Source organism: Thamnophis elegans, chromosome Z, assembly GCF_009769535.1.
Source record: "Thamnophis elegans isolate rThaEle1 chromosome Z, rThaEle1.pri, whole genome shotgun sequence".
Lineage (NCBI taxonomy): Eukaryota > Metazoa > Chordata > Lepidosauria > Squamata > Colubridae > Thamnophis > Thamnophis elegans.
The window spans coordinates 69200059-69221730 of record NC_045558.1 but is presented as its reverse complement, the minus strand read 5'-3'; the positions used below and the strand labels follow the sequence as shown (position 1 = coordinate 69221730).

General features: G+C 40.4%; 1 protein-coding gene across 2 annotated transcripts in view; it reads right to left on the bottom strand.

Annotated features, from left to right (window-relative positions):
* Window positions 1-1451: 1451 nt before the first annotated feature.
* The window catches only part of ANLN (anillin actin binding protein), an 87806-nt gene continuing 67585 nt past the window's right edge, over window positions 1452-21672 (bottom strand). For both annotated transcript variants that reach the window (XM_032234606.1, XM_032234607.1), the window contains 4 exons: window positions 5071-5157; window positions 3439-3546; window positions 2057-2229; window positions 1452-1815 (listed from right to left, as the gene is read on the bottom strand). In XM_032234606.1, the coding sequence (XP_032090497.1) occupies window positions 1692-1815; window positions 2057-2229; window positions 3439-3546; window positions 5071-5157 (492 nt within the window). In that variant the 3' untranslated portion in view covers window positions 1452-1691. The remainder of the gene's footprint in view (window positions 1816-2056; window positions 2230-3438; window positions 3547-5070; window positions 5158-21672) is intronic.

Genomic DNA, 21672 nt, shown 5'->3' with positions numbered 1-21672 from the left:
CTGCTGGCATATCACTTGATCAATGTAATTCTCATCAATCAGTTAAAGAGCTTTTGCACTATGCAAACTTCCCCAAAATGGTCCATTTTTCTTCAAATAAAAGGCATTAATAGCCTTGGGGGGAGCTTGCAGAGTACTCCTGCGGGTGGGGCAAAAACAAGCAAAAAACGGGCCCATTTTCTTGTCAAAAAAAACTGCATGCATAGCCTTATGGAGGCTTATAAAGTGCTGCTGGGTGGGGAACAAAAACCATTTTTTGCTTATTTCTGCCCTCCCCAGCCCCCAGGAGCTCTCTGAAAGCCTTCATAAAGCTATGCATGGCCATTTTGATGAAGGGGGCGGGGTTTCAAGAAGCAAAAAAATGCTGTATTTGATGTATAAGACTCAGCCAGATTTTCAGCCTCTTTTTTGAGGGAAGAGGGTGCATCTTATACTCTGAAAAATATGGTACTTTAATGTTTCTACTAGACCTTTCCCATTGTTTGTCGTTCAATTGCATTTTGGATGAGAAGGACTAGGATTCGGTTCATTGAGAAGGAAAACTGCTGTTAAATGCCTTTTCCTTTGGTGCAGATGCATTTTTTGGTAATTTGTTCTCCATTATGATTAGCCTAATGCCAATATTTTTCAGCAGGGTGAAAGTCAAGAGCTTTTTGATCTCTGCTCCTTCTAGCTTTTCATATCAGAAAAAACTACTATCTAACTATAAAAAAATGAGAGAATTATTTTAGGCAACTAACAGAGTCAATCTATTTTTTCTCTCTCTTAGCATGTAACATGTTAGGTAACAGGAAAATCTTATAGAGCCAACATTTATCCCAATTTGTCTCTTCTCTTAGGAATTTGACACTGACATTTGTTTTTAGATTGAATCCTTCCATTTACTTGACCCAAAGATTAAGTTTTAGGGACATGTGTTCATATAGATACAGATCATTCAGAGTACTTCCATTTCCCTTTGGATTAAGAATGTGCCATTCTCAGAGATTATTCAATGGTTTCCTAAAATACAATTCTCTGAATGGAAGCAATTCAAGGTTTATGGAAAAATAAACTTGTAACAGATCTGAACTAATTCAAACGAATCTATTTTGAAGGATTTACTTCTCAAAAGCAAACAAACAAACAAACCCTAAAGCATAATATGGCTAAGAAAGGCGGGTCCTGATAGAAAACATGATGCTTTGGAGTTCTTTAAAACATGTTTTTGGATCAAGAAATTGTGTCTATTCCTATATTCATGTTCACACTTTGTGGATTTGCTTATTAATTTTAGGTATGTCTGGATCCAGTCTTTTGCACTGTCAAAAAAACATTAACTGGAAGACAATTCTTCTGACAGGCATTTTTATTTTTGTTGAAATCTTCATAGCTTAAGAATAAAAAACTACTAAAAATTTGCAGAATTATGAAAAAGGAACAGGGACAATGTATAAAGTATTAGTGTTTATTTAAAGCCACATCATATAAAGGAAGTGCATGTCTACTATTTTTTCAGAGCAAATGTAGCTGCATCATAGCACGTTGTGGTATCAGTAGAAAATATTTGTGGAAGCTGCATATCTGCTACTTAACTGAGCAGCCTTAATATTGCATCATTCAGCTTATATTAAATTTGCTTAGATATCACTCATTTAAAAATAACAATTTGTATTTAGCTCTTAAAGCAAGCTTTAAGGAGAAAACATAATTCAAGGTTTTCCAATAGGGACATAGCAAGCATCAGGTTGCCACATACGAAGGTCAATAAGCACTTGGTTTAGCTTCTGCATCCAAAGGTTACGGTCATCTTTAGTATCAGCTGATAACCAGTTCCTTTAAAAAAATGAGATTCGGTATTAATTTTTAAATTCTCCTATACGGGGAAAATGGATTGTCAAAATTAAAGGAAGTATCCAAAATTATTTTATTAATCACAATTCCAACATCATCCTCATAACTTAATCAACAATGCTGATGGCAGGCCATGTAAACACTCAATTTAAAGCTACCTGAAATATAGAAAATATATACTCAACTCTTTGAAGAACAGAATATGGATTAGAAAAGTGCTTACTTGGTAACACAGAGTGTGTCTCTGCATTGGCTAACTAATGTTTCCTTATCATCTTCTCTCTGGGGACGAACAGTAATTAGCTCAAAAGTATTTGGACGAGCACAGAATTCTCTGTTGACTGGTTCAATCTGGTGACTCGTGCAGTTTGCCAAATTTATGGAGCCCAATGGATGCTGAAATTAAAAATATTATTTATAGATTTGTTTTCTGCTTATAATACTATAACATGGAAATGAAGCTTACAGATCAACAAAATATATAATAAAACTATTCAATAAAAGTAATTATCAGACTAATTTAGAGAAAGAAATTGTGGAAGCTCCGTGGAAGCAGAGAACAGTAAACTATAGGCATTTATGTTCTTTATGCAACTACATTAATATGCTAATTATAATACAGTTCCAAATGATATAATTTTCATTATGCAGATTACATAAATCACAGCAGATGTATGATGGTGCATGTAGAATACACTGTACTAGGCTCTAATTAAATAGGGTTTAACTGTCTTTTAAAAATGAAATATTAAATAAATCATTCTAAACAACAATTCTTCTAAGATGGTATGTCATAAACTATTATGCTAAAATAGATGCCTTCTTTATTCCACAGACTTTTCTTTTTACATAAGGCCCAGGTAATGCCTAGTGACATTCAGCAATTTTTGGTATAAAACCTCTCTTGATGATCTCCCTGGAGACTACATGACAAGTATTCTGGCGTCAAGTTGTTTAGAGCTTTATACATCGTAACCAAAACCTTGAGCCTATTTTGGTGGTAGTTCAAAAAACAACTACAAAAATAATTCACATACAGGACCAGTGCCCACTCAACAAACTGGTCAGAGTTCTGTACCAGTTGCAGCTTCCAGAACAAACATAAAGTGAATTATAGTATAGACTTCTAATTTTTTTTTACCAGTAATTGAATAAATTCACCCACACCGTTCTTGTCCAGAAAAAGACGTAATTAATATATCAAATCATGCTGATAATAAATATTCCTAGACACAGAGATAATTGAGCCTTCAAAGATAATAAGCTCAGGAGCACCCTCAAACTACATACATGTTCTTTCTGAGTAAACTATATACAAAAGAGAAGTAAAGAAATGAACTTTATAATTAATTACAGTCTTATTTTCAAAATGAATATTTCATTCATTACAAAGAGTCCAAAACACACAGGAAGTTATATTCTTCTTCTTACCCAAATGAGTAATCCTAACAAATATTATAAAATAATGCAGGATTTGGCTGGGTATGAATTTACCTAATATTAATGTAGCTATGTAAGACTCTGATGAAACATACAATTTCAAACCATAATTTAATTTTAAAAACTCTCTACATTATTTTTATTTGAATTTTAGCCTGCAATTACCTTTCTCTTTTCATCATCTGGATAGGTCCAATAAGAGATACAATTTCCTGAAAGAGCACACCAGCGTCGATGCCAAGCTCCAAACCCACTAACATCTTCAAACATAGTCTACAGAAATGGAGAAAAATATTTTTGAGCATAGATGTTTTCCCTCATTTGTTTGTAAACATGGTCAGGCCCTTCAAACATACAGCTCACCCTGTTACAGTTCCTATTGTGACTCTGTTTAATTGCCATACATTTCAACTTGAGATCAGTTACTTAGTGACCACTCAAAGTTATAGTGGACTCACCCAAAAATTACTTTTACTGTGGATCCAAAGTTCACTTCCTCCCTGCCCAGGCACATATTCACATTTTGGTTGCTCAGCAACTGATCCATATTTACCATGTTTTCCCCAAATAAGACTCAGTCTTTTATTTTTTGGGGTGCCAAAATAAGCATTAGGGCTTATTTTCAGGGAAACACGATTTCAAGTTGATCAGTCTGGCTGGTGCCTGCCCTCTGGCATATGCAACAGCTGCAGCCCACTAGTTCCTTGGTCAGAATACTCTAGGGTTGTGCAGCCCGTGAAGTGCAGGTGAATTGATTCCCTGTCCAAGCAGCAGATGGAGACAGAGGCACGGGGAAGGGGGGAGAATGCAGGTGATCCAGCTGTGCCATAGAAAAGTCAACAGGTGGTGGGCTGGAGCTGGGAAGCAGGTGGCTGCAGGAGGCTTGTCTTCATGCCTCTTGACTTTCCTGCAGCCCGTACAGTTCCTTGGGATTACCTCCCTCCCTTCTGTTGCTGCTGTGTGAAGACAAGCCTTCCCATTCTGCCCACTGCTCCAGCCCATTGACTCTCGGCTTTCCCGTGGCCTGGGCAGTGCGTCTAGATCATGTGCTTTCCCCCCACCTCTGCCTCCACCAGGTGCTTGGACAGGGACCAGGTAATCAACTCCCCAAGGGCCAGAAACTGTAGGTCTGAGCATGCTCGCTGCCTCCTGTGCTGGCCCCACCTACCATGGCATGCTTAAAAATTAGGCTAGGGCTTATTTTGCTGGAAATACAGTACAGTCATTTGCAATACCCTATGATCAGACTGCAATTTATATTTTTTCCCATAGAAACTGGCATTTACTTCTGATTTAACCGCCTTATAGCTAACAATGAATTTGCTTAACTGTGGCATTCACTTAACAACCGCTGCAAAAAAGTTATATCTGATGACCCACTTTATGACTGCCATGACTTATGATAAACATTGCTAGGCTTAATTACAGTCATAAGCCAAACTATCTGTATTCTAAACTTCAGCAAATCTCTTCTTTGGATCTAATTTAGCTTCATTAGGTTTGATCATTCTTGAATTCTTTATACTATACATTATTTAAATAACTATTTTAAATAACTAGTTTGATCTTGGAACTGTGAGCATTTCTATAGTACATTTTGCCATCTAGTGGTGTCAACAATATTCGGTCAACTACAATTATTTGCAATTTAACAGATGGTGGTACATTCTTTTTAAACCACATAATGCTACTAGAAGATTTATCATAGTCACAAAAGAAGAGTTTTATAAATTCTTAAAATTACAACAAAGTAAAATCAAGATCTCACTCTACATTAAAATAGGTACTATAACTTACCAAAAACCCTCTCTCTTCCACACCAGAATCAATTTGACACTTAATCTTTAGATGTATATGTCCTTCCAGAGGAGATAAGAAAGGAACCTAAAAATACACAGTGGTTATTTAATATCAGTTTCTTTTCTTTTCCAATTAGCCTATTTTTGGAGATTTGCATCTTTTGAGGCATTTGATGCTCCTGCTTTCAGTTCGAATCTTTGTCAAGAGAAACCTGATAATAATCCAGAGAGCCAAACCAGCCATGCAAAATAACCTAAGCGCTACTTTCCTAAGAACTGACCAATTATGCTACTGAAACAGAAGCATAATTAGGCAATAGCCGATTTTAAAGAATGAAAACAATAGAAGCAGAATCAAAGTATTCAGAGGTAGCTTTCTGCAGTGGGGTTGTCTGTCTGTCCTGTGACTCAGCTCTCTAAGAAGCAGAAGGCAGGGCCTCATTTCATGTGTAATCTTTGGAGCGTCAAAATTTATGCCATCAAACACATTCAGTTGAACTGTACCACTGCCCCCTACCAGTATCATTTACTATATTTTGTTAAAACAGGTGTCTCAAAATATCAGAATATCCATCCTTAAAAAATCAATGGGGTTCAAGTGTTAAGATATGTTGATGATGTAGAGATAGGGTATTGGTATTTACCTGATACACCTCTTCTAATAGAGTGGAGATAGCATCCATGTATGGGTTAACACTGTCCGTTCTCTGATTGGACTGAGTCTAATTACTAATTAATTAACCACCTATATAACCCATCCCTGTGAGTGACTCCATCCAGCTTACAACAAAGAACAAAGTCACAGACTCCACATATTATCCAAACTTCAACTTTAGTAAACCATTCAGTGCAAACGCAAACAAGAAGTTCCATAAGAAATGACATAAACCAACTGAGCAATCCTCTCCCCAGTCAAGAATGGAAAACCGTCTCCATATAGGGCGGGACTAGATGCTATCTCCACTCTATCAGAAGAGGCATATCAGGTAAATACCAATGCCCTTTCTCAATAGAGATGGAAATAGCATCCATGTATGGGACATACCGAAGCTAGTCCCAGTTGGACTACCTGCCAGCATGTACTGCCTGTAGAATCCTGCGGCCAAAGGCAGCATCTGCCAAAGCGAATTTATCCAGTTTATAATTCTGAACAAAGGCAAGGGGGTTGCCCACACCGCTGCCCTGCAGATCTCCCCCAGGGAAGCCTGGGTATTCCACACCGCAGAGGTGGCAGAGCTCTTGGTGGAATGGGCCATAATCTCCTGTGGAACCAGCTCTTTATTGGAAAAATAGACCATGGCGATACATTTCCTGATGCACCTGCCTATGGTAGTGACTGATACCCTCTGCCCCAGTGAGGAAGGTTGGAAAGAGACAAAGAGATGTTCCGTCTTCCTCAAATCCGAGGATATAGTTTTGGAGAGCCCGCCGGACATCCAGCATGTGCCACTGCTCCTCTAATCGCCTTGATGGCATGAACAAAGTCCGGTAATATAATCTCCTGTGCCTGATGGAATCATGAATTGACCTTGGGGTGAAAGGAAGGATCACCCTATCCTCATAAAAGGTACACAGACCCTCCCTAATTGATAGTGCCTGGAGCTCTGATATCCTCTGAGCAGAGGTGATAGAAACTAAGAAGGCCACATTCAGGGAAAGAAATTGCAGAGGAATAGTATCGAGGGGCTCAAATGGGGGCTTCGTGAGAGCGGTGAGAACCTTCAACAAGTCCCATGTGGGGTATCTGTGCACTACAGGTGGCCTCAGATTAGATGCCCCTTTTAAAAACCACCTAACCGTCGGGTGATGGGATAATGACTAACCCCTCTCCAAGACAACATGGTGGACAAGGCTGTCACTTGCCACCTAAGGGTATTGGGCGATAACCCCTTGTCCAGACTGTCCTGGAGAAACTCCAGGACCTGGGGAACTGAGGCCGAAACTGGCGTTATCCTATTAGAGCACCATTCACAAAACACCCGCCAGATAGCGTTATAAATGCGATCAGTGGAGGGCCGCCTGGATGCCTGTATAGTGTCTATGACTAGCTGAAAATCTGTCAAGTGTCAGACCCTCCTGCTTAAGTGCCAGGTGGTGAACTGGAGCCAGTGGGGGTCCGGGTGCTCCAGTGATCCCTGGCTCAGGGATGGCTTGTCTGGTGAGATCCTCCAGGGCCTCTCCATGGACAATGTCTGAAAATCTGCAAACCATGGCCGGCGTGGCCAATGTGGGGCAATTAGTATGTTCTCCACCCTGGACGAAATGATCTTGTGCATGACCCTGGACAAAAGTGGAAGTGGTGGGAAGGTGTATAGGAGTCCCTGAGGCCAGGGCCAGTGAAGGGCATCCGTCCCTTCTGCACCTGTTGTGGGGAACCTCGTGAGGAACTGGGGCAGTTGAGCATTGGCTGGAGAGGCAAAGAGGTCCATGATCAGAACCCCGAACCATCGCGTAATCTCCTGGAAGAGAGAAGCGTGTAATCTCCACTCTGCCTGATCCAGGGTGGAGTGGCTGAACCAGTCTGCCCTCACATTGTCAACCCCTGAAAGGTGCTCAGCGGCAAGAGACAGGTTAAGCTCTGCCCAGTGACCCAGCTCTTCCGCCTCCCCCATTAATTGTCTCAACCTGGTGCCACCCTGCCTGTTCACATGGGCCTTGGCCGTTATATTATAAGTCAAAAACAGTACATGGGTCCTCCTGATCAAGACTACAAAGTGGAGGAGGGCAAGACGGATGGCTTTGAGCTCAAGGTACAAAAATGTGCATCAAAGTGGGTGCCCCAACCTCGGAGACTCGCATCAGTTCTGATCGTGATCCTGTCCTCCACCCTCAACTGACATCCTTTTTTTATCGCAGGGGACCTCCATTAGTGCAAGGAGTACCGTACCTCGCTGGGCAAGGTAACCCTATCCAGAGAAGTGCTCCTCAACTCCTTTTGGAAGGGCAGTAGGAGCCATTGTAATTCCCTGGCGTGTAGTCTGGCCCAAGGGACAATTGAGATGGCTGAAACCATCTTCCCCAGCAATTTAGACAAGGTAGCTAGCAATACTTTCCTTTCCCTCTCCACCTAAGACACTAATTGGCAGAGACTGTCTTGTCTCTCCTTAGAGAGGAACACCTGGAACACCTCCGTGTCAATCCAAGCCCCCAGGTGCAAGATGAGAATGGTAGGTACAAAGTGACTCTTGCTCCTGTTGATGGAAAAACCATGGGATTGGAGGATTTGAATAGTGGTGTCGAGGTCCCTCATGGCCTTATCCCTAGAGTGGCATATCAAGATGTCATCTAGATAAGACAACCTGATGGGCACTGTTCTCAAATGGGATGTCAGGGCGGCCAACACCTTAGTGAAAGCCCAAGGAGCAGATGAGAGGCCAAAGGGTAGGGCTTTTTATTGATAATGACAATTGTCATAGCAAAAACGGAGGAAACAATGGTGGTCCTGGAAGAAAGGTATATGCAAATATGCCTCTGTCAAGTCGATAGAGGCGAGATAGTCACCCTGTCGGACCCCTTCTCAAATTGACTGCAAGGACTGCATTTTAAACCGTCAGTATTTCAAGTATTTATTAAAACATTTCAAATCCAAAATAGCCCACTAATCCCCCAAAGACTTGGGGATAACAAATAACACAGAATAAAAAACCCAGATGACATTGGTCGACTGGCACCAGTTGGATGGCCTCAATGTCCAAAAGATGCCGGATGGCTAAGCTCATTAAGAGCTGTCGCTGTCTATTACTAGAGACTGGGGATCTAATGAAAAAACATGGAGGGAAGGAAAGGAACTCAAGGGCGGAGCGGCAGCCGATGCAGCTGGAGCGTGTTTGCAGTAGTGCCTCCCAGTTTTATTTTATCAATTTTTAGTACTCCTACTTGATTCTTTTTTATTTAATTAACTTTTTTTGGTGGAGATAACAGCGTAGAACATAATACAAACAAAAACTTTTGTTGCTGCCGAAGAATTAAATAAGCATGGGAAAAAGAAAGAAACGCCATGGCACCAGCCCAGGATCTCTCCCTGCAGCGAAGACAGCAAAACAACCAAGAATTGAGGAGCTCTTTGTTAGCAAGAGATCTGTTAGTAAAACTAACCCCCACACCCCATCTCCAACAATCTGGAGAGATTAGAACAGGGCCATCAAAAAGATATGGCAAATCAGCATTTACTAGACTTCTCTGATCTGGTGGAGGGGGAACAAAATGAACGCCAGTTCTTATCACAAACAACTACTCCAACAATTTCCGTTATGGAGTTTAAGTTAAAGACTAAAAAGGCAAAGAACAACCAGATAATTCAGAGTATGGAGAGTTTACCCTGGGAAAATTCAACCGAGTTTATGGCAAAGCAATGCCTTCTCACAGTGCAAACGGTGGTTTCAATATTTGAACAATTAATTGCCATCCAACATGATGTAGAGTCATTGAAAAAAAGATTTAGCTGTTTTTCTTCAAATGCAATATCGGGCCCCAAGAACTCCCACTAAAGTTCTGACAGAAGATTTGATTAACTCCCATTCGCAGGATAAGGAAAAGGGAATAGAACAAAGAGCCAGAGAAACAGTTAAAGAGACAGATAAAAGGAGGCAGTCCTCTCAAAAAAACAGTCCCGTCCCCCCAGACAAGGCATCAAGAGGAAAAGGTATCAATAAAGAAGAAATCAGGAAAAAATCCCTCCCTCAATTACAACAGTCACATTGCTCGCTACAAACACAAAGGATAGCTTTTAGAATCCATTTGAACGGACTTAATTATGGATGTTGGAATTCCAGAAGTGCAATATTAAATTCCCTAAGCCAGCTTCTTCACTGTCACAGGGGCATGATTGATCTCCGTGCTGTGGAGTGGTTACCTGAGGCCCCAAATTGGAAGCAGATCCTTCTGTCTTTCAAACAGCCCACCATACCACAGATGTTATTCAAGATGAAGGCATTTTTAGCCTCCTTCCAAATCTTTCCCATCAGAGTCTTTGGTGAGGAAAGGGTTATCCTGTTAATAACTAACATGCGAGCCTCCAAGGCGAATGACACCACCTCATTTTCAACCTTGGAAAAATAGGCGAATGATAGTGGGAGTCAACCAGACTTGCCCGGAGAAGAGATACTTAACAGCACAGAAGCTGGCCTCATTAACGCTTTTGGTGATCTCCCAAGGAAAGAACAAGACAATATATTATTCAAGCTAGAAAATTTAAAGAAATCCTTATTGGTCACAATGGATTGGATTTTTTTTTTTGGATTTTATTAATATTTGTAGGCCGCCCTTTTCCCTGAGGGGACTCAGGGCGGCTCACATAAAATCGGACACAGCAGAGCCACTTATAGACCTGGTTTCCCCAATAATTGAGCCTTTCACTTCCCCCCCAGAGGACAAGAGATTGCATGAATTCAAGATCATAGAAAATAGAAGCCAAGACCCAAAGGAGGTATTAGAGACCCCAGTAGGGATGGAGATGTTTTCATCCCTGTGTGAAAATTCCATGACACCTTCATCACCGCCAGCTCCAAACTAAGATACTGAGAGTCGACTCACGAAAGAGCCACCATTGCAAAGAATGAAAGATGAACTAATAATGCCTTGCCCTACAACCAGAGAAGAGGCTTTGGAATGGCAAGCTCTCTTACCCTGAACAAGTTTCTCAAGAGTCTACACATGACCTACACGGGTCCCCCCTATTTTTAAAGAAGACCAATTCAGTGTGCGATGACACCTCAATCCATGGTAACAACCAGACAACTTCCCTTTGTATAAATCAAGTTTCCTGATGAGCTCCAAAAATTGACCCACTCTCCCTTATAACCTGGAATATAGCAAGTTGGTCCGTCCCATCAAAAGACCAACTCTTTTTTGACTATATATCACAATTTGACATCCTCTCCTTGCAGGAAACCTGGGCCACCACAGAGATTCAGTTAGATGGCTATTGGGTCAACTCAATTCCGGCTGTCCCAAGCAATGTGGGGGGGGGAGAGCTAAAGGGGGTATTGTGACATTAGTTAATACATCCTTGCATTTTAAATGTGTACCACTGCCACCTTTCCAGTCATGGGTTGTAACTACATTACTCTTATTTAAACAGGTGGAGATTTTGCTTTTCAATATCTATATTCCTCCACTTAATAAGAATAATGTGATTAACAATATCTGGGACAGCATAGAAGATTTTATTCTTGGCTGTTCAGCCAAATTCCCCAAAGCTGCAATAATTATAGGGGGGGGGGACTTAAACACTAGGATGGGTCGAAATGATCAAGCATTATATAAGCAGTTTAAGATTCACTATGATGAAAATGTAACCGATGAATCTTTGCATGCCAGACAATTTAAAGACCCTAAAGCTAATCGGGCAGGTTTATGTGTAAGACAAATGACTGAACGTTTGGATCTGTGTATCCTTAACGGGTCCCCATGGGGCGATTTCCCAGCAGAATATATTTACCAGGGAGCAGGAAGAAAATCCACAGTTGACTACTGGATAATATCATATGATCTCCTGAAGTTCTAACAGAAGATAGAGGTAGACTCGCAACTGGAAAGCAATCATAATACAATATCCTTACTCTCACATTGCACCAGAATTCTCTAAAGGCAGGCACAGCCTACCTACCCAGGTTAGAAACTCAAAATACCCAGGTAAAAATTAAATGGAATGAGAAAAACGCTAAGGAAGTTACCAAATGGATGGTAGCCATAGAGTTACGTACATCTCTACTAAGAAATAACTGTGGGGGATCTTACCTAGAGGGGTTTGAATCCTTAATTGTAAACTTGAATTCGGTTCTCAGTAACAGATCACTAGCTCACCCCAAAATGCTAGTTTCAAAAAACAAAAAATGGTTTGATAGAGATTGCGTTCAACTAAAAAAGATATATAATGAAGAATACAAGAAAAGTAAAGGTGCCCCCTCCGAGGAGCACACTTACTACCTAAAGCAGCTGAAAACACAATATAAGAACCTTCTAAGAGAAAAGAAAAGTGCGACCCTGAAGGAGTCTTGGCATAGACTAATTACGGCAGTCAGGACAAAAAATACATCCCTTTTTTGGTACATCACCAGGGGACTGGGAAAACCTCCCCTACCCCCTACAAATCAGGCTCCAATTCAAGCCTGGGAAGAGTACTTTAGGGAGCTTTATACAGATCCTGACTATGTAACCAAGGAGAGCCAAGCTAGTTTGGACCACACTCCTCACTGCCCCCCTGTTGCACCAGAAGAGATATCCCGGTTGATTGGAGCCCTAAAGGCTAATAAGGTACCCGGAGCTGATAATGTCCTGCCAGAAATAATTAAAAAGAACGCCAGTTGGTGGGCTCCACTTCTAGCATCACTGTTTACATTTATAGACAATACAGGCCATATGCCTAGAGATTGGGGAGTAGCAATTATCATACCAATTTATAAAAAAGGGAATAGAAATGATCCAGGCAACTACAGACCCATTAGTCTTCTAAGCGTTATTAGTAAACTGTACGCCAAACACCTAAATTATAAACTTCAAGATTGGCTAATTTCAAGGGGGATAATCAAAGACGAACAAGCCGGTTTTAGGGAAGGAAGATCAACGGTGGATCATATCTTGGTACTCCACCATTTAGTTCACATAAAAAAAAAATCCTCTCTTTTTGTGGCCTTCCTGGATTTTAAACAGGCCTTTGATTCAATATCCAGGATCACCCTCTGGGAGAAGTTAAAATGCACCACTATCGATAAACGCCTCCTCTTCCTCATACAAAAATTGTATGCCAATTCCACCCTGAGAGTGAGATGTAATCCCCAAGGGAGTTTAACCGGCTCAGTAAGAGTACAAAAAGGGGTACGGCAAGGTTGCATCCTGTCCCCCTCCCTCTTCAACTTCTATATTAATCCCCAGATTGAGCTTTTACAGAATCCGGATTTCCATCTTCCTAACCTATCACAAGGCAAAGTGCCAATTCTTTTATATGCTGATGACGCCGCTATCATTTCACAAACACCCATAGGACTGAAGAGAACAATTAGGGCAACACTCAGCTATTGCAGGCAAAACAAGCTGGTCCTTAACTTCGATAAATCAAAAATTTTAGTTTTTGCTAAAAGACCACGCCAATATTCCTGGCAAATAGAAGGATATAGTTTGGAACAGGTTAGAACATTTAGATAGCTTGGTGTGGTTTTTCACTCGCTAGGGACATGGAAGGGACACCTACATCACACATTGCAAGTAGTTAATAGGTCCTCAAATGTAATCAAACATTTCTTTTATACAGGTGGAGGTCAGTTAGTACCTGCTGCCTTAAAACTTTTTGAGGCCAAAACATTGGCACAAATTCTTTACGGGGCACAAACAGGAATCCTTGCAAAGAGAGACTTGTTAGAAACCATTCAAACAAAATTCCTGCGAGCCATCTTAGCTGCTCCCAATGGAACTCCAAATGCCCAGTTAAGAATTGAGACAGGCATGCCTCAAATTCAAGTAAGAGCCTGGAAGATGATGGTCATTTATTGGCTTAAAATGCATTTCTTTCCAGAGGGACTGTCCCCACTAGTGTTGACTGACAATTTCCCTTCCCCCTGGAAACAAGCAATTGATCACAAGCTAGGCTGTAATGGGCTTTCTCCATTATTCTTAATGTCTCTAGGCTTTGAGCAAGCAAAGTAAGTAGTAATCAATAGAATGAGGGACATGGAGTTCCAAGAAGAACTAAATAGGTTGCCTTTCCACAGTAGGGACAGAATCAAACAGGGTGTGTGGGAATCGGCAAGATATCTAAATGACCTGATCTCTCCAAAACAAAGAATAGCTTTCTTCAGAGCCAGATTTAACATTCTTCCTTCAGCACTCCTCCAGGGCAGGTATAAGAGAATACCTATAGCCAAACACGTTTGTATATGTGGTAAAGGAGAAGTGGAAGATAATTTACATGTACTATTATACTGCGAGCTATACAGAGCTTGTAGGTCTGCATATATTCTCCCCTTATTAGCGAGAATTCCTGGCTACGTACCTGTTTAGAGGATCTTCCATCTGACGTCTTAACAGGTTTTCTTACTCTTCAGGCAAGAAGGAAAGAAGAAATAGTTTTGCTGGCAAATGCTCTTCGATTTTTGCAGCTTTTGTGCTTGCAGAGAGAGGGAGGCTAGCCCAAAGCAGAACGACCTCCGTGCTGGGAACTTCAAACTGCCTTGTGCGGAACAAAGTAGGTCTCCCCCACTCAATTGAAAGTTTTGATTGATTTAATCTTATCACGAGCTGGATCCGTTTGCGTGAACAATAATTGTTTATCAAGATTTTAGCTTCTTTTCTTTTTCTCCTCTGAAAATCTATTAACTTAGAGGCTTTTAAAATGGCGCCGAGCAGGCTGGTTTCTCCGGTAATAATGAATACTTTTTGTTAATTGTCACAAGAACTCAAAATTTCAAAGGAGCATGCTTATCACTTGTTTTACAATCGGCCAGCAGAAGCTTTTTAATTAGTTTCATTTTTACAAGACTTTCACTCCCTCATTAATCTTGCTTATCTGGAAGTTAAATGGTGATGAATCTGCTGAACTGTCTTGTTACAATGTTTACTCATTGAAAGTTTTGCCAAGCCTCAAATTTCAAAGTAAAAGGAGAAATTCAGCTTCTTTACTTAAAGCTGCTTAAAGCTATTAATTGCAGGAAGATAAATTTTGAAATGGCTTCAAAACCAAGTTTTAATTTGAAGCAGTCACCCTCTATTCCCAGGGGCACATCCCCAGTGCCTGGCACAAGGCTGCAGCCTCCGCTTCCTACGCCCCCTGCTGGTGATGTGTTAACGAAAGAATTTTTCCTGAGCGAACTAAGCGTGGCTCTTAATGCACAGACAATTAAAATGGAAGATAAGCTTAGAGATCATAGAGAGGTGATAAATCAGGAGAGAAAAGAGGAAATAAAAGAAATGAAAGAAGAAATCAAAAGTGAAATAAAAGGACTTAAACAGGAGTTGTATGAGAAAATCGATGCCAGGGTTGTTAAAATTAAAGAAGAAATGCTGAGACTTGTAACTGTATTGACAGAACATGTTTCTGGAATTGAAGATAGTCTAGAGGATCTTAATGACGCCAATACCAACTTGACATTGAAAACAGAGGCAGTGGAACAAAAAGTGGAAAATGCTGAAAAAGAAATTATTATGATACAGTATCGACAAATGGAATTCGCATTAAGAGTAAGGGGGCTGCGTGAGGAGAAACAGGAGAACCTGAAACAGATCCTATCAGAAGCTTTTGACCGCCTGATGGGAAGACCAGGGACCAACCTTGACTGGCAAATTGACAAAGCTTATCGCGTTAACTCTTGGCTGGCAAAGCAGAAGCAGCTTCCTCGAGACATCGTTATATACTTCACTACAAGAGAGCTTAGAAATATGGTACTACAAACGTCTTATAGCACTAAGCTTCAAATTGGCAGTCAAGACCTGATTGTTTTGAAAGAGATACCACCTCAAATGTTAAGAGCCAAGAGAGACTACGCTTTTTTGGTCGAAGAACTCAGAAATCGTCAGATACAGTATAGATGGGATGCACCATTTGGCATTATATTTACATTTGATAGGCAAAGATATCGCCTCAACTCTGTATGGAAAGCCCGAGATTTTTATTATAATATATTGAAGGCTGGATACCCTGCACCATCTGGACCTGGAGAAAGACCACAAGAAGGACAGGATAGACAGCAAACTACACAACCACCAGATAAGATGGAGCATCTCTCTCTTCTAGAAGCGCAAGGTGTTATGGAACAAAGACCAAGCCGCATGATTACTAGACGAATGGAGAAACAAGGTAAAAAGCAACAGCATCAACAATCACCGGCCATCGATCAAGGAACTACAATAACAAGTCTGGAAGCAGTGGGAGGAGCTAGGCCTAGGGTTAAACAGGCCATGCAGGAAGCTCTAAAAATGCTTCAGCCAACCAAAGATGACAACTAAGATTTTAACATGGAATGTCAATGGACTGAATTTTCCACAGAAGAGAAAGAAAATATTCCACTATCTCAAACAGTTTATGATGTAATTTGTTTGCAAGAAACTCATATCAAGTCAACTGATCAAAAATATTTGATTAACTCAAAACTTGGTCAACATTTTGTAGCTTCCGCTATGGAAAAGAAGAATGGTATAGTTGTATACTTAAGAAAAGATATGAAAGCTGAATTAATAGAAGCAGATCCCTTCGGAAGATATATTGCTTTAGACCTAATCCTAGAAGGGAAAAAGACATTACTTTTGGGAATTTATGCCCCCAATCAACAGCAAGATAGATTCTATAGAAATCTTCATGCTAAATTAGTACAGTGGGACTATACTTCCTGTATACTATTGGGTGATTGGAATGGAGTGATAGACACTAAGAGAGATAAATACTAAGATGCGAGCAAAGTTACCCAAACCTTTCTTTGACATCATGGATGACTTTGAATTGAGAGATATTTGGCGAGAAAGAAATGCAGAGGAATATGACTTCACTTTCTTCTCTGACAGGGATCAATCCCTTTCAAGGATTGATTTTATACTAACCACTAATGATTTGCTTTCTAGGGTCAAGAAGACAAAGATTGCGGCTAGGGTCCTTTCGGACCATAACCCAGTTTGGATGGAGTTGGGAAGGGTAGTGCAAGCAAGAAGGTCTTGGAGATTGAATGAAAATTTATTTAGATATGAAAAGTATATTAATGATTGTAAAAAATTGCTATCTGAATATTTGGTTTTGAATATGAATAAGGGTACATCTATGGAATTCGTATGGGATGCAAGCAAAGCATATATGAGAGGAGTGCTGATGAATATAAACATAGAAATAAACAAGGGTTAAAACGAACAGAACTGGAAGAGGAAATTAAGAGAAAAGAGTTAACAATGAACCCAGGCGATACAAAGGTTAAGGAAGCTATTAACATATTAAAATCTCAATTTGACATGTTGATCTCTGACCAGGTAGCCACTAATTTATTATATGCAAAACACAATACTTTTTGTAATGCAAATAAACCTGGCAGATGATTAGCTTATCAGATTAGGAAAAAAAGGAAAACTCGAAATATATCTAAACTGATTTACAGAGGGAAGGAGGTCTTTCAACAGGAAGAAATTCAAAAGGCATTTCGGGAATTTTTTACAGAACTGTATAAAGGGGATAAAATTAATGGTTTAGATATAGACAAAATTTTAACTAAAGAGAAAATACCTTCAGTTAGAGAAGAGCACAGGCAAAAATTGAATCAACCAATAACCTCGGGGGAAATCTTGCAGGTAATTAAGCAATTAAAGTTAGGGAAAGCACCAGGTACAGATGGTTTCACAGCGGTTTACTATAAAAACTTACAGTTAGAAATGGTAGAACCTCTTAGAGAATTATTTAATATTATTCAAATGGAAGGTAAAGTGCCTCCATTTTGGAAGACAGCGTTTATATCTTTGATACCCAAAGAAGATCAAGATACTACCCAACCCAAAAATTATAGACCTATTTCATTACTGAATGTAGATTATAAAATTTTCACTAAAATATTAGCAAATAGGTTAATGTTGGTTATTCAACAATTGATACATATGGACCAAACAGGTTTTATACAGGGGAGACAGATGAAAAGTAATGTCAGATTAATTATTAATGCATTAGAATATTTGGGAAAGAACAACCAGATCCCTGCTGCGTTTATATTTTTGGATGCTGAGAAGGCCTTTGATCGAGTTAACTGGCAATTTTTGTTGAAGATATTGCAAAAAATGCAGATAGGAGATAATTTTTTACAGTCAATTAAAGCAATATACCAACAGCAAACAGCACAAATCATAGTCAACGGAAGTTTAACAGACTCTTTTCAAATTGGAAAAGGTACAAGACAGGGCTGTCCTTTGTCCCCATTATTGTTTATTATAACTTTGGAAGTATTGTTGAATAAAATACGGGGCTTGGATGGTTTAAAAGGGATCAAGATTAGGCAGCAAGAATATAGAGTCCGCGCTTTTGCGGATGATTTGGTCATAATATTGGAACAACCGCAGGAATCCAGTATGGTTTTAATGAATACGATTAATCAATATGGTCAAGTGTCTGGTTTTAAAATAAATTTAGAAAAAACAAAAATATTAGCTATAAATATGAATACTAAACAAAAGGAAGAACTAGGAGGGATGCTAGGATGTGAGGTAGTCAAAAAAGTCAAATATCTTGGAGTTAACATCTTAACTTCAAATGGGAAATTATATAAGCATAATTATGAACCACTTTGGCAAAGTATACAGACAGAGATGAAAAAATGGGAGAAATTGCACTCATCTTTGTTGGGTAGGATAGCGGCAGTGAAAATGAACATCTTACCAAAATTTTTATTTCTTTTCCAAATGTTACCTATACTTAAAAAAGATGCGAATCTTCTAGAATGGCAGAAGGGTATCTACAAATTTGTATGGGCAGGAAAGAAGCCGAGGGTAAAGATGAAAATAATGCAAGATGTACGTGAGAGAGGAGGTTTGAAACTACCTAATTTAAAACTATATTATGATGCAGTGGCATTATCTGTAATTAGTGATTAGACTCATTTAACTAATGATAGAATATTGAATATTAGGGACACGATCTGGTATATGGTTGGCATGCTTACCTGTTATTCAACAAAAAATTGATAAGAATTTCAAAAGTCATATTTTAAGAAATGTCTTACTGCGGGTCTGGAAAAAATACCAATATAAATTAAATGACAAGATACCCATGTGGGGAATTCCTAGACACGCAATTGAAAATATGAATCTAGCACAAAAACAGGATAGAATTACTTACAGACAGCTTCTTACCTCGGAAAGGGGGGTATTACAATTAAAATCTTTAGAGGTATTAAAAGAGGAGAAGGTAGTTCAAACATGGTTCCAGTATGGGCAATTACAGGCTAGGTGGAAAATAGATCAAAAAATTGGTTTTATCCAAGTTGAGGATAATTTGTTTAAACAAATAAGAGATCAAAGCTTAATGCATATAAAGAGGATATATAATGTATTAATACCGATGGATTCGGAAACAGAATTAGTTAAAGATTGTATGATAAAATGGGCTCAAAATATTGAAGAACCAATAATGTTGGATACATGGGAAAGAATCTGGGTAAGAAATGTGAAATTTACACAAGCTCAAAATCTGAGAGAAAATTTTTACAAAATGTTCTATAGATGGCATTTAGATCCTAAAAAGTTGGCTTCTATGTATCCGAATGTACAGCCTAAATGTTGGAGGTGTGGTTCTCTCGATGCTACATACTATCATATATGGTGGACCTGCCAAAAGGTTAAGGCATTCTGGATAAAAATATGGTGGGTTATGCAAAATATCTTTAAAAGAAGGATAAAATTTATTCCTCAGTTATTTTTACTAGGTATATGTACTGACTTTACAGTGGCAGAGACTAACTTGATTCTGCACCTAATAACGGCAGCAAGACTGTTGGTGGCGCAATACTGGAAGAAGAAAGACTTGCCTACAATTCAAGAATGGACATTGAAAGTCACAAACTTAGCCGAGATGGCTAAAATATCGGCATATCTTAAAGATAACTCAAATGAGAGATATAAACGAGACTGTAAAAAATGGATTGACTATATACAAAATAAATACGGGACCAAGAAATTCCAGTTAGCCTATGCTTAAGATCAGAAATGATGTAAATTGTTTAAAGTTAGTTCAGCAAGAAGAAGCTAAGGTCAATGTAGAATGTCACTAATTTCTTTATTTCTTTTTTCTCAATAGATTTTAGACTGTGTTTGTTAAAAATCCATACCGTGTACGGGTTCTGGGAAGTCGGGGGGGGGAGGAGGGGGGGGTTGGAGGGGTGGAGTGAGGGAGGGGCATACAAAAAAATTGTACTTCGATGTTTTAATGATTGACGAATGATGAAATATTTGTGTTTTAAAAGAAATAAAACTGACATGACAAAACAAAAACAAAAAACAATCTTTGGACCATAATGTTATTATCCACTTTTAATGTAAATACTTTTAATTATATTTTAATGTTAGTATTTTTAATATAGTGTAAAGACAAATGTACATTGCTAGTCTTTGACCGTAATAAAGATCTTACTTACCTGCCCTAACTATAGTGATGACACAACGGTCAGAAGTGGTGGCTCCCACATTTCCGCAAAGTGTATTAACATCCCGCCAATGGGGAACCGGTCGCAAGGTGGATCAAGGCCTGAGGCAGAACCGGTTCCCCTGCCACGAAAGGGTGGCTTGGACTGATGGCCTCGCTGTTGGCGATACGACTGTTGACTTTGGCATTGTCCAAAGCCACCTTGCTGTCTAAAATTGGAGGGACCATAATCCTGATTCCTAAAGGAGCCCCAATAATCCTGTCTAGCTCCCTGTCGTCTGGCGTAGGGCCCTGGGCGATACCGCCCTTTCTTATAATTTGTGGTTAACACCTTACGCTTGTCTTTTCTTTCTACTAGGAGTGGTGTGAGGGAATCCCCGAACAGGTCCCCCCTTTGTATGTTTCTGAAGCCAGACGCCACTTGTGACGGAGGCCAGTTTGCCACGGGCACAGCCACAGGAGTCTGCGGGAGGTGAATCTGGTGGCACTCAGGGTGGCATCAGTTGAAAACTATATCGCAGCTATGATTTTATTCAGGTTCTGGTGTGCCCTGGAATCCCTGGCTGGGATTATCTCCTGCAGCTGCTGCAACCAACACAGGCTAGAGCAAGAAAAAAGGAAGCTGCCGCTGAAGCCCGGCCTGCCCAAGCGGCCGCTTGGTGGGCCCACTGGAGAGTTTGGTTGGCCTTCTTCTCCTCGGGTTTTAGGACCTCTTCCTGGACCTGGGTAACGTAGTATTAAGAGTGAAGGGCCAAAATCGGGGCATCCATTGTCGGCCATAGTAACAGTTTGTCAAGTCCCTCTACCATGTTGTAAAAGTGCCTGTCAGAGCTGGATGGGGCTGGCCTGATGTTGGTGTAGTCCATTGTCTCCGGATGGCGTTCATAAACAACTGGGGAGCAGGGATGGTGTCCGTCTCCAGTTTATGCTCAGTTAACCATGTGCTAGCTGACTTGGTGGTTCTAGAGGTTGAGGGAGCCTCCACCTGTCCCCCCATATTGGCTGCAGTGATTGCCTTGGAAAGCAGAGGTTTGAATAGAGCGGAAAGAGGCCTAAGGCAACCGGCTTGTCGGAGCTTGCCTCCTCTTCCTCAGACAGCTCGGCCTCCCTGATCTCGCCTTCCTCTGAGGTCGGGGAGCGACTGCAATGGGGGTGCTGAGGCGATTGGTCTGCCCCCAGGTTGGGAACAAGATCACTTTGGACGCGAGCCGGGGCGGCTGGTGGTGGTGTTGGCGACACTTGTTGTTGCTGCAACCCAGCCGCAATCCCCTACTTAATGGCCTCTGCAATGAAGGACTGGTAATCTAGTGGCATGGTGGGGTCAGATACTCAGAGCGTAGGCCAGCAGCTGTGGGTGTAAATGTGGCCTCCACATGTCTACTAGGTAGGCGAGGCTCCATAGGGGCTGGTGATGCAGATTACCCCCAGAGCCCTGAAGTATTAATAGACAGCATTGGGCTAAATGGGCCAGGGCCAGGCTCCAACTGCAGAGGAGGGCTGTGGCCCGATTTG